The following is a 13,054-nucleotide window of genomic DNA, read 5'->3' on the forward strand; positions in this document are numbered from 1 at the left end:
AACAAAAAGAGGATGGGGCTATCCCAGAGGTCTCCAGGGACCACCACTAACCCCTAGGCCTTGCACTGAAGGATGATGCTGTAAAGGGAAACATTCTTGCTCTATGTTCTGTATGGACTAGAATGGGTAAAAGTTTGACTTTGCAGTACGTTTAGCATGAATTTTCCAACCATTCAACCTCATATTGAAAATTGTATACAAAACATTAGTCCTAGATTTTTCACTGACAAATTGAAGATTAAACCCTTGAACCTCTGTAGGCATAGCACGACTCATAAATCCCAGATTAGATTAAAGTTTAATAACTAATTTTGACAACTATTTATAAAATAAATTCTTTTAAAGAACACTTTATACTCCCCTTGAATCATTTTTTTAAACAATTAAATATTAAGGTTTTTTTTCTTTAGCTGTAAATGTTTGTGTTTAGGGTGCCACATACATGAAAATTGTCTCACAGGTATGTCACAACAGAAGAAAGATTGAGGACCACTAATCTAGGGAGTGGTATTAGGATCTGCAATTGTTTTGTAAAGTTGGTTTACATTTTTAAAAAATGCACTAAGGTAGTCTGATTGAAAAGATATATTACTTTATATCTTTTTTTTTGTTTTATTTATATAAACTTTAATTTTATACTTTCAAGTGGACTAACACAGCAACCACAAGCCCTTATCCAACAAACTAAACTAAACCAAGCCAGATCAGCAATTAATAAGCAGCGCCTAGTATGTATCTGTTGCTGCGCAGAACAAAAAGGGGCCAATTTTATAAAGCAGCACTGAAATGTAGGCATAGCAAAGAAGAGCGCTTAATGCCAGTTCTATGATGGTGTCAAGGTGCACTAACCTGTTACACAATGCTAGCACAAAACTGCTTTAATGTGCTGAAACTTAGGCATAACTTAGGCATAACAGCTTACACCAGATAAATGGCAAGTATAAGCTGATACACATTGCAAAGCTTGCATCTGATATCAGGGCTGCCAAGAGGGGGATAAGGGGGGGGGCAAGATTCCCTGGGCCAGGCGCTAATAGTTGATTGATTCACTTTTCTAAAAATCGAGCACCCCCAATACCTTTTAAAATAGCAGTTTTTCACTGGCAGCGAGCACAAACAGCCAGGGACTAATAACACACTGCTGGTGCTAGTTGCACAGCCTTCCCTGTGACATAATTTCCTGTTTCCGCATAGGCAGGAACATGGCACTGAGAGCAGTGTGTAATGTAAATCAGACGCTGTGCTCATTGCTAGTGAAGAAATGTTGTTGTAAAAGGTACATGGGGGCCTTGATTTTTATGGGGGCAGCAGCTGAGTGGAGGGGGCAGGGGCAGTCCATGTTTTCCCCAGGCCCTGCCTTTTTTCTTGACAGTCCTGTCTGATACTATTCTATAAGGTGTACGCATTGCTAGGCGGAATGCCTATGTTCTAACCTTAGATAACGCTCATGTGTGCCATCTTTCAGTTGCTTAAGTGCAAACAATTTGTGTGCATAATTGGCACCCAACTACAGTAATGCCTTAATAGAGTTGCTCTAAAAGCTTCTTCCAAGAGCGCATGCGCGCAAGAGACTCACCTCCCAGGAACTGGATGCCTCCGGCCACCCTGCCCACGGTGCGCGAGATGAGCTCCGAGACGCAGCAGCCCATGAGTGCCGTGAGCGCCACCAGCAGGAGGAGTCCGCAGCCCAGGCCCGTCACCACGGTGCAGATGCGCCACTCGGCGCTGGGGATGGCCACGAAGGACGCGTAGCGGCCGCACTGCTCCACCATCACAGTGGTCTGGCGGCTCTCGTCGCGCACCGGGTAGGCGCAGCGGCGGAAGGGGCCGAAAGACACGGGCTTGTCCAGCTGAGTGCCCAGCAGCCAGTAGGGCATGAAGAAGCCCACGCAGGAGGCGGCGGCGCAGAGCAGCGAAAGCAGCGCCCAGAGCAGCCCGGCGCAGGTCAGGCTCGATGCCATGTTCTCCGGCCGGCGGATCCGCGGAGCTGGAATCCGAAACCTCGTCAGTGCTGGACAGCGGGCTGCGGCGGGCGAGCTTCAGAGATCCGGCCGGCCATCGTCACTTTGTTCCGTCTCTCGTTGCAGTTCGCGTGGCCCCTGATGGAAAGGTGGGAGAACAGAAAGAAAAAAAAAAACAAAACCAACAAAGTTACGCGCGGTTTCTCCCCAGCAGTCCTGTCTGACGCTATGTGCCTCCGCCGGCGGGGTGCTCTGCACTAGGACTGCTCCCGACTTTCAGAAAGAAGTGACATCTTAGGGGAGGAGATTAGAAAGAAAAGCAATGATTTTTTTTTTTCTCGATTTGCCTTTACGATCTCCCCCTCCCTTTTCCTTTCCCAAATCTGTTCCCACGTCCTTTTTTTTTTTTTTTTTACTGGGGAAAAAATGTTAAGATTTCTGCTACATCCTAAAGGCAGGAAAAGGGAGCTACGTCTGCTTCGGGGCTTTGGTTGGGACCCGCATCACGAGCTTTGGTCCGTTTCTTTCAGCACATATAGACTCACTTAAGCTCATCTGACTTTATTATTGGAAATGCAAAAGACAGAAAGAATCGTGTCTAGTGCACTTCCTCCCCTCGCAAGATCTGAGACAGTAAAGCATTCTCTTATCTTGCAGCACGTCTGCTCTTATTTTACTCCCCCCTTTCCATATTTTCTGTCATAGTTCTCTCTCAGCTTTGCCTCTCTTTCAGGAGTTGTTTTAGACTCTTTCGAGCAAATGTTGACTTGGCTTCTTTATCGCCAAGAACTCCAACCCTGTAATAGATTGTCCAGAGATCTCCCCCCCCCCCCAACACTGATGGTTGGTTTACGCCACGGGAAAACTGATCTTCCAGCTCCTGTCTCGGCCATGCGGAGGGAAGAGAAGTCTGAGATCCAGCTATAACATATTTGCCCCTTAATCGGGACAAAAGGGCCGGAAACTTGTAAATCTTTTATAGGAAAGCTGCAGCACCCAGATCTGATCGCATCTTCCAGACCCAGTTCAACCTTAAACAACTTCGTTTCTTACAATCGGGGGCGGGGGGGGGGGGGATAAGAAACAAATCGATGACCTCTCATTTACTTACATTGTATTCCGAAAAGGCCGAGCTTCGCTTAGGTCCGCTCAAATCTCCCCCACTCCTCGGCGCATGGGTAACTTATTGGGTTTTCTTTTTCGTATTCAGCAACCGTTGGAAGCACTAATCGCTTTTGCAGGAAAAGCGTCTTTTCCAAATGGAGAAACCGGCGTCTAAGCGGAGCGTCTAGGCGCCGCTTTTAGGCGAGAAATCGCCTCTTTCCGGAAGATTGTAATTACTGCAAAGGGATCTCGCAGCAATAAAACTGAAGACTGTAAATGCAATTTTCGTGTTGGCAGGCAGCACACGCAGTCTCTCCCCCACCCCCTTTCACTGAGGACCCTGCAGAGGAAACGTTGTTATTGCATTCCTAAAGATTGAGAGGCGGGGGGGGGGGGGGAACGAATGTTAGTGTCAAACTCACAGGGGAACCATCAATCATTAACAGTCCCCACCCCGCTCCAGCCGCACCGGGAGCTCCCCTTTCCAACAAATTAAATATGAAAACAAGGATCCCGGATACATTTACTTATCATTCTAAAAAAAATAACGGAGAAGGGCTGGATGCTTATTTGTTCAGGTTTCTTGGCAGAAGAAAGCCTGGTTACTGAAAACGGGAACACACGGCAGGGAAAGGGGGAGGGGAAGTGCCTTAAATGGAAAAATATGAGATGGTCCCAGACATGTGTACACAATGACTTGGTTTTCTCTCTTTGACTCAGCGTTTTGATCTTAACAGCTGGAGCTGTATAAGAATGCAGTGGCTGGTCTTGGTAGACAAAGCTTGCATTGTTAATATTAATAGGCATTCCAGTTCTCACCTTTTACTCATCTGTGCCAGAAAAACTTTGTCATTATAATCTTACTGAGTGTCCAGCGTTTTTATACACATACACCCTTGCTACTCGCAATTGTGTGGTTTAATGAGGTCTTTAGATTAGCTAAGGCAGAGTACAAGAGAAGATCAAACATTGTCTAGAGCAGGGGTGTCAAAGTCCCTCCTCGAGGGTCACAATCCAGTCGGGTTTTCAGGATTTCCCCAATGAATATGCATGAGATCTATTTGCATGCACTGCTTTCATTGTATGCTAATAGCTCTCGTATTCATTGGGGAAATCCTGAAAACCCGACTGGATTGCGGCCCTCGAGGAGGGACTTTGACACCCCTGGTCTAGAGGATGTAAAAACCATAACAAGGTTTCTATATGAGAAAGGATCATTACCAGAGCCATTGGTTATGGGAGTGGCATGGCATGCACCACCCTCCTGGCCATGTGCAGCCAATCTGTGCCTGGGGCACCTCCTTGACTGTATGCAAGAGGACTAGGCACAGAAGGGTACGTGATCCGCTTGCTCATCTCCAATTGCTTATCCAGGGCGAAGAGGATGGTGGCAAATAGTTCCCATGCCTCACACATGAGACCTGTAATTTTTGAACAGCTCCCCAACAACCGGAATTCCTACATCAGTACTTGGGAAAGCAGAGGCATTAATTGGCTGCAATGGGATGCTTGAATTTATTAATTGTAATATGCCAGCTTTGACAAATGTGCATCCCCCCACTAATCCCCACTATAATGGAAGTGATAGTGTCCTAACTACACCATTGATTTCAGGAGTGTGATCTCAGTGTTTTTCGGGAGCAGTAATATAAGGCTATACAGTTTCCAGGAGATAGGTCATGGTACCATATTGTGCGTGTCTGTGTGCAAGTCTTGCATTAGCATAGCATAGCACAGCCCAGCCATCCATGAAATGTATTTCCAGTTTTGCTTCATAGACGATAAATACATTTGTTAATTTTTCCACGTGGTTTTTTTTTCTGTGCTTGCCATGAATCATCTTGCCCATAATGCACTGTCCTGTGCAAGTTGAAAGCTCATTAACCTGTGGGACGTTTTTCCCAAATGGGTTAGCTTGTGCCTACCAGGACAGTAGTGAATCTCATATTGATTAAGATAACCTTTATTGTTACATGTTGTATAAGTATTGATTATATGATAGGTAAGGGTGGGGAGGGTGGGGGAGATAAGAGAATATTATATGTATCATTGTTGATTATTAAGTGATATATTTATGGTTATTTGTATGGATATGTTATCACACTTATTATAAGTTTAAAAATGAATAAAGATTTAAAAAAAAAAAAAAAAAGAGAACCTGATAATGATCTAGCTTTAGAAGTACTAATTAATTTAGGAAAAATTAGCATGATCTATATTTGTAATATATAAATAATATAATTATCATATGTTCCTAGTATAAAAGGCTTGGTGAGGCTAAGGTGCCCATTTTCCAAAGAGAAAAACGTCTCAAAAGCGGCACAAAGTAGAAGATGGCGTTTTTAAAATGTCTAAATAGCGATTTCAGAAAAGGCAGAATTAAGACTTTTTTCATTGAGTGTGTCCAATAGAAATGAAACAGAAATAAAAGTCCAGGTCACAACTAAGAAAAAGGTGCCCTGACAAGCTGACCAAAGGAAGATGAAGATGTGACCTCCCTTAATCCTCCAGTGGTCACTGATCCTCTCCCATCTCCAATAGATGTGACAGTAGTTACCAGGCTGTATGACAGCTCCAGTTATTATGGCCATTGTTAAGAAAGCAGCAAGCATTGATGGAGTAGCCTGATGGATAGTGAACAGGACCTGGGTTCAATTCTCATATTACCTCTTTCATTTCAGTACAAATATATGAGCCTTTCTGGAACATAGGAATACTTCCTCTACACCTAAATATATAAGTGGACCAGCAAGCCTGAGTACAGTAGGTTTTCTCTGTTCCTGGAGGGCTCACTATACAATTGAAGGAGATTTGGTGGGTTTTGTACCTGGGTCCCTTTATGTGAAGTCAGCTGCACTGACCATGCGACTGCCCCTCTGCACTGCTGAGATGTCTGTGTGGCCAGTTTACTAGGGATGCTGCCAGACTTACGTCCCTATGGTTTGGGGGTTTTGTTTTGTTTTACATTTTCTCCCTGGGACTTTTTTTTTTTTTTTTTTACAGCTGGACATGTTCAGATTGAAAATGTCTAGCTCAAAACCATATTTTTCCTGATTCGATTACGGCTGTGAGTGAGACATTTTTTTTTAGATGTTTTCAGCAAAACCTCTCCATTTAGGCTTATCATATCAAAAATGCACCTCCATGCCTTTCTAAAACCCAGGCTGGAGGACAGGAGCAAGATTATGCACCACTGGCAATGTGTGCTGAGAACAGAGCTAGGAATACAAAGGAAGGTCTTTGCTAGTTGCACCTGTTACTTCCATATCTCCTGTTTCTGATTGGACCAGTCCTGCAGAATTTGATAATGAATAACCACAGCTGAGGAATCATTTTCTCCAGTTTCTAACTTTGATGGAAGGGTGGGGTGGATCTACAGAGAGAACAGGGCAAGAGAACATTGTGCCGAGAGGAACAGTATGAAGAGAGAACCAGCTTGTGTGAAATATATTTTCCACCAGAAATCTTTTCCACTTAAAATTCCCAGCATGAAATAATATAAAGTCTACTAAGCAAATTACCCTATCCATCCAATATCAATTAGCAAAATGCTGGTACCAACTACTACTTACACTACGACCTTGTGACCACTATCACATACAGAAAACTTTTAAAAGCATTTCTGTATCAAGATGGAGCCAACCCTGAATTAACTGAAATGGTAATTGTAAAAGCCCATTTCTAAACTGTCTACTGCAACTCCTGGGACATAATGATGAATCAATGATGACCTACTGAACTTATAACTATGACCTAACTGTTAATAACTGTACTGACCTACCTGTATTAGCAATTCTATTGAATATCTGTGTCAAACTGTCCGTTGTAACTTCCTGGGTAACTGATCTAACCTCTTGTAATGTAATCTGACCTTGACCTAAATAGGTAAAGGCGGAATAGAAAACCTGATTAACATAACATATATTTACACACACATACCATATATACTCGAATATAAACCGGGATTTTGGGGCACAAAAATTGGCACAAAAATGGGGGTCCCGGTTTATATTCGGGTTATCCCCCAGTGACCACCCAAAACCCTCCCGGAATTCCTGCAGGCCTGCCTTAGGTCGGGATAGAAGGGCTCCATCCCGTCTCTTGCCCAGGTCGACACTAATAATTACCACCCTCCCTCGCATACCTGTTCCCTGGTGGTCCAGCGTGTATCACGCGCTGAAATCCTCCTGAAGATTGTAAATGTAGTAGCCAGCGGCTCACCCGGGCTGGCATGCAGCAGCGAGCTTTTCGTGCTACTGGCTGGCCCTGCACCGCTTCTTGATAGGCTGCCGCAAGTTCTTGCAGTAGCCTATCAAGGAGCGGTGCAGGGCCGGCCAGCAGCATGAAAAGCTAATATACAAGCTGCCCCGGCATTCATAGATAGACTACTGATCTCCTATGACCCTCCCAGAATCTTAAGATCAACCTCACAGCATTCCCTTAATGTCCCATCCTTAAAGATAATCGGTACTCGTCGTACCTTCATTTTTTCAGTTACCATCCCTTTAATTTGGAACTCTCTCCCTCTATACCAGCGGTCTCAAACACACAGGCCGCATGTGGCTCTCCAAGTTTTATTTGCGGCCCGCAGTCTGGATGCGATCATTCTCTTCCTTTTGGAGCAGCAGCGTGTCTGGCCGGCTCGTTCCGTTCAAAGCCGCGGGTTGGCGGCTCCTCGTGCTATCCACTCCTGCATCGGAAGCCTCTCTGACGTCACAACATCAGAGAGGCTTCAGACGCAGGCACGGATCTCGCAAGGAGCCGCCACCCACGGCTTTGAATGGAACGAGCCGGTCAGACACGCTGCTGCTCCAAAAGGAGGGGAAAGAGAAATGTACCTTTCTAAATCCTCCCCTCAACACTGCCGCCATCGTTGGTACTTTTTTTTTTAAACACGGCCGAAGTTTACGAAGGCGGGGATCAAGATAGCAGCCGTTGCGACAAATTTAAATCACTGAAGGAAATCCAGCAATATCATCTGGAAAACGTGAGAAAAACACAGATCTCTTCCCCCCCTCCTTTCTCTCTTGCACAGCCCTCCTTTGCACTTCAAAAATGCATTCTGCCTCCAGCAAAATAAATAGTAACCCCTGCTCAGGAGCAAGGCACACAAACTTCACCCCGAATTAAAAATCGTTGGTACTTTTTTAAAAAAAAGCCTGGTGGTCCAGCAGTATCCCTCCCTCGCTAGATGGCTCTCACTCAGGTCAGGAGCAAAGATGTGAGGAGCAAGCTTATGCGCTCCTGCTTCGGCCCGCCGCTTTCTCCTCACATCCATACTCTTAATCTGAGAATGAGAGCTGTCTAGCGGGGACAGGAGAGATTTTAAAAGGTATGGGGTATTTTTTTTTTTTTTTAATTCCCTTGTTGTTGTTTTTTTTTAATTTTTCTGTGCTAGACCGCGGGAAGGGAAGGGGGGATTGGGAGGAAATGGTGATGCTGCTACACAGGGAAGTGGGATGGGGGAGGGAAATGCTGCTGCACAGGGAAATGGAGGGGGAGGAAATGCTGCTGCGGCTGCTGCACATGGAAGGGGGAGAAAAATGATGTTGCTGCTGCACAGGGAAGTGGGGTGGGGGGAGGGAAATGCTGCTGCACAGGGAAATGGATGGGGAGGAAATGCTGCTGCTGTACAGGAAAGTGGGGTGGGGGGAAAATGCTGCTTCTGTTGCTGCTGCACCCAATTGGGGAAAGAAGGAAGGAGAAGGGAGAGGAGAGGAACAAGAGAAGAAGCCAAGTTCATGGGAGGGAGGGAAGGAAAGGAGATATCAGACCATGGAGGGGGAGGGAGAGATGCCACGGCATGGGGGAAGGGAAGGATACAGATGTCAGACCAGGGGAAAGGAAGGAAGGAGGGAGGGTATCAGACCATGGAGGGGGAGGGAGAGATGCCATGGCACGGGGGAAGGGAAGGATACAGATGCCAGACCAGGGGAAAGGAAGGAAGGAGGGAGGGAGAGAAAGGAAGGAAAGAGATGCCAGACCATGGAAATAGGACGGAAGAAGAGAGAGATAGGAAGGGAAGGTAAGACATGGAAACATAGATTTTGAAAAGAAAGCAGAAAAATTGAACATTAAGTTAATACCAAAGATGGATGTAAGGCAGAAAGTGAAGACAGAGAGAAAAACAGTCAAAGGACAAGAAGGCCCTGGAAACATAGTTGAAAGCACAGAAAAATAAAGTCACCAGACAACAAAGGTAGGGAAAATGATTTTGTTTTCAATATAGTGATTGAAATGTGCCAGTTTTGAGAAAGAAAATATATTAAACTTTAAATGTGAATGCTGCAGAAAAAATAGAGTACTTGGAGGGCTGCAGAAAAAATAGTTAATGTCTTATTAAAGAAATGACAATTTTGCATGACGTAAAACTTTATAGTTTATATATCTTTCCCTTTTAACTGTTAAAGGAAAGTTTTATAAACTATAAAGAGTTTTACCTCATGCAAAATTGTAATTTCTTTAATAAAACATTAACTATTTTTTCAGCGGCCCTCCAAGTACCTACAAATTCAAAATGTGGCCCCGCATAGGGTTTGAGTTTGATACCACTGCTCTATACCTTAGAGCCAAACGAAACTTGCAGAAATTCAAAAGCAGTCTAAAGTGCTTGCTTTTTAAAGATGCCTATAACTGATATTTATACACGTATCTACTCCAGCAATTTTTAACTTTTTCCCTTTTCCTATTGTATTTTCCTTCTATGTATTCTTTCTATAAAATTGTAGTTCTTCCCTCTTTTTCCATTGTTTTCAAGTCTTAAGTATGTTTGTTTAGTTCGTGTATGTCTGATAATTTAAAATGTTCGATTCCCAGCTATTTTTAAAAGCTTTGTACAACGCTTTGTACTTTTGGATAAGCGTTTAATCAAAACTTAAATAAACTATGAAACTATGGAAGGAGAGAGGGTGGTAATTATTAGTGTTGGCCGGGGCAGGAGACGGGATGGATCCCTCCTGTCCCGGCCTACCACTAGGTGGTTTAAGTTAAGGGGAAGGGTTAATCTGCTGGCTGGGTTAGAGGGCAGAGGGGAGTATGGGACAATCAAGCCATTGTGACATCACTGATGAGGTTGGCTCTTTTTAGGGGGAAGAGGGTACAGGGAAGGAAGGTGGGACAGTGTCCAGAGCCTGGCAGGGAAGGGGGCTTGGTTCACAGCCTGGTAGGGAATGCCACCATTAGACAAAATCTTCCAAGCCATAAAATAACCACAATTGCATCCGATGACACTAACAATAGTATACCAACAGCCAAATGTACTAATTTCAAAACACCTTCCTTAGGAGAAATTGAAGGATACCTAAAAACAATTAATCTAAAAGGCTCTCCATTAGAAATAATTCTCCCATTCTACCTAAAGAAATTCTTTAACTACTTCGGCCCTTTTATTCTCTCTCTTATCCAAAACAGCTTTCTCTCTGCTACTGTTCCCATCTCCTGGAAATCTTCAATTGTCACACCAATAATAAAAAATTTTAAAACTACTCATGATGATGTCTCAAATTATCACCCTATCTCCAACTTACCTTTTCTAATGAAACTGACAGAAAAATTAGTTTTTGAACAAATTTCAGACTTCATTGAATCTTCGAATGCCCTCCACTCCAATCAAACAGGTTTTCGAAAACATCATAGCACAGAATACTCAATGATTGGTATCATAACAAATATCCATTGCTTCCTCGATCATCACAAATCAGTAGCCCTTTTCTCTTTAGATTTATCTGCCGCATTTGACACAATTGATCACGACCTCTTACTAAATCGGATGAAATCATTAGGCATAGGAGGTAAAGTTTTAAAATGGTTAACTTCCTTTCTATCGGACCGTTCTTCTCAAGTCAGATTCAATGATGCCTATTCCTCAACTTACTCTTCAACCTACGGGGTACCTCAAGGTTCTATACTCTCGCCTCTCCTATTTAACATTTTCTTATCACCTCTTCTTACCATTTCACAATCGCTAGGTTTCACATCTTTTTCCTATGCAGATGATATTCAACTTCTACATCCCTTTAATCCGGAAAAAGCTGAAGAAATAAAAGCTATCAATGAAAAACTGGAACTAATAAAAAATTGGCTAAGCACTAATAAATTAACACTAAATATCCAAAAATCAAAAACCATGTTTTTCACCTGGAAAAGAAACCTAACACCAATTTCACCATTCATCCTTGACAATACCCCTCTGAAATCAGTACCTCATTTAAAAATCCTTGGTGTAACTGTTGATGTAGACTTATCGTTCCATAATCATATCAGTGAAATAGTCAAATCATGCTTTTACAGATTACGTCTTATCCGTTCAATTTCCACATTTTTAGAATCTAAGTCAGTTAATATTCTGGTCCATTCTCTGATCATTTCCAAAATTGACTACTGCAATTCACTCTTAATCAATATAACTCAGAAAGAAAAAAGACGACTTCAGATAATTCAAAATACTGCAATAAAATTAATTCATAAAGCAAAAAAGTTCGATCATGTCACACCTTTACTGATTAAATCACACTGGCTTCCCATTTCCCACCGAATTACATTTAAAATTATATTTCTAGTATATAAAACATTAACTTTCAATGAACCACAATTCATATCAAAAATGATTATTCCACACAACACCCCATGTTCACTGCGTTCATCCTCTTCAAACCTTTTATCAATTCCCTCATTAAAAATTATCGGCACAAGAAGAAATGATATATTTTCAGTTATGGCCCCTACACTTTGGAACTCCATACCAAACTATATCAGAATTGAAAAAGACCTTCTATCTTTTAAGAAAATTTTAAAAACCTTTTTGTTTCAAGATGCCTTTGACACATAGTACGTCTCATATCAACCCCCTTACATTTAGTAATGACTATCACACTTTCCAATCCCCTTCATTACCTATTGTGTTTTCCCTTTTATGTTAATTTCAACAGATAAAGAGATTGTAACTTTTCCCTCCTTTCCTACACATCCTACACATCCATACTTATCTCTATCTCTATTGTCCAAATGTCAATTGTTTGTTTTTATGATTAATTTGTATAATATATATGTGAGACCACCACCTGGCGGTTTTTAACTTGTACATCGCTTAGAAATATTGTATAAGTGATTCATCAAATGTTAATAAAACTTGAAACTTGACTGAGTGCAGGGCAGGGAGGGAAGGGGCTGGGTGCAGAACTTGGCAGGGAGGGGGGCTGAGTGCAGAACCTGGTAGGGCAGGACAGGACACTTGAATATTAAGCCACCCGACATATTTGAGTCAACCATTTTTCCTCCTTTTTGGGGGGAAAATGGAGGTCTCAATTTATATTCGATTGACTTATATTCGAATATATACGGTATACTGTATATGAGGGTGAATCAAAAATTAAAGGCAATTGTTAAATTACACGATAATTGAAACAGAGCTAGTGAAATGCAACATATGTACTCATGCATTGCCTGTTGGATAGTTTGTCCCCGCACAGTGCAGCACTCAGCCTTTAGTCATGTGGCAGCTATGAGGTCAAAAACATTGGAAGATTGCACCATTGAAAAACAACACGCAGTAATGTGTTTATTTTGGGCAGAGGAACCTGTGGAAATTCATTGTTCGATATTGACTCAGTATGGTCATAGTACCATGAATCAACAAGTTTAAAGTGGGAAGAACATGTGTAACTGATGAAGGTTGTTCTGGTCACCCATCAACATCATGCACACGAGCACATTGATAGGGCAGATGTCTTGATTAGAAAAGACCGATGGATAATGGGGTCTCAATTGGCTGCAGATTTGGATATCAGCTGTGGATCTGCATGTGCCTTAATGCATGATGACTTGGGATACAGGAAAGTCTGTGCATGATGGGTTCCCAAACAGCTTACTGATCTGCACATGCAACAGCATGTGGAGGTTGTGACCCAGTCTAACTGCACATAAGCGCAGAGCTCCCAGCAAAGCATTCCAAAGCTTCCCCCCCCCCCCCCCCCCCCCCCCCCTTACTGACA

At 42.9% G+C, this 13,054-nt stretch overlaps 1 protein-coding gene across 1 annotated transcript in view; it reads right to left on the minus strand.

Annotated features, from left to right (window-relative positions):
* LHFPL6 (LHFPL tetraspan subfamily member 6) overlaps window positions 1-3,574 on the minus strand; it is a 245,758-nt gene extending 242,184 nt beyond the window's left edge. The window contains exons 1-2 of the mRNA XM_033950072.1: window positions 3,073-3,574; window positions 1,577-2,099 (exon numbers count right to left, since the gene is read on the minus strand). Of these exons, the coding sequence (XP_033805963.1) occupies window positions 1,577-1,961 (385 nt within the window). The 5' untranslated portion in view covers window positions 1,962-2,099; window positions 3,073-3,574. The remainder of the gene's footprint in view (window positions 1-1,576; window positions 2,100-3,072) is intronic.
* Window positions 3,575-13,054: the final 9,480 nt, after the last annotated feature.

The sequence above is a fragment of the Geotrypetes seraphini genome, chromosome 6 (assembly GCF_902459505.1).
Source record: "Geotrypetes seraphini chromosome 6, aGeoSer1.1, whole genome shotgun sequence".
Classification (NCBI taxonomy): Eukaryota; Metazoa; Chordata; class Amphibia; order Gymnophiona; family Dermophiidae; genus Geotrypetes; species Geotrypetes seraphini.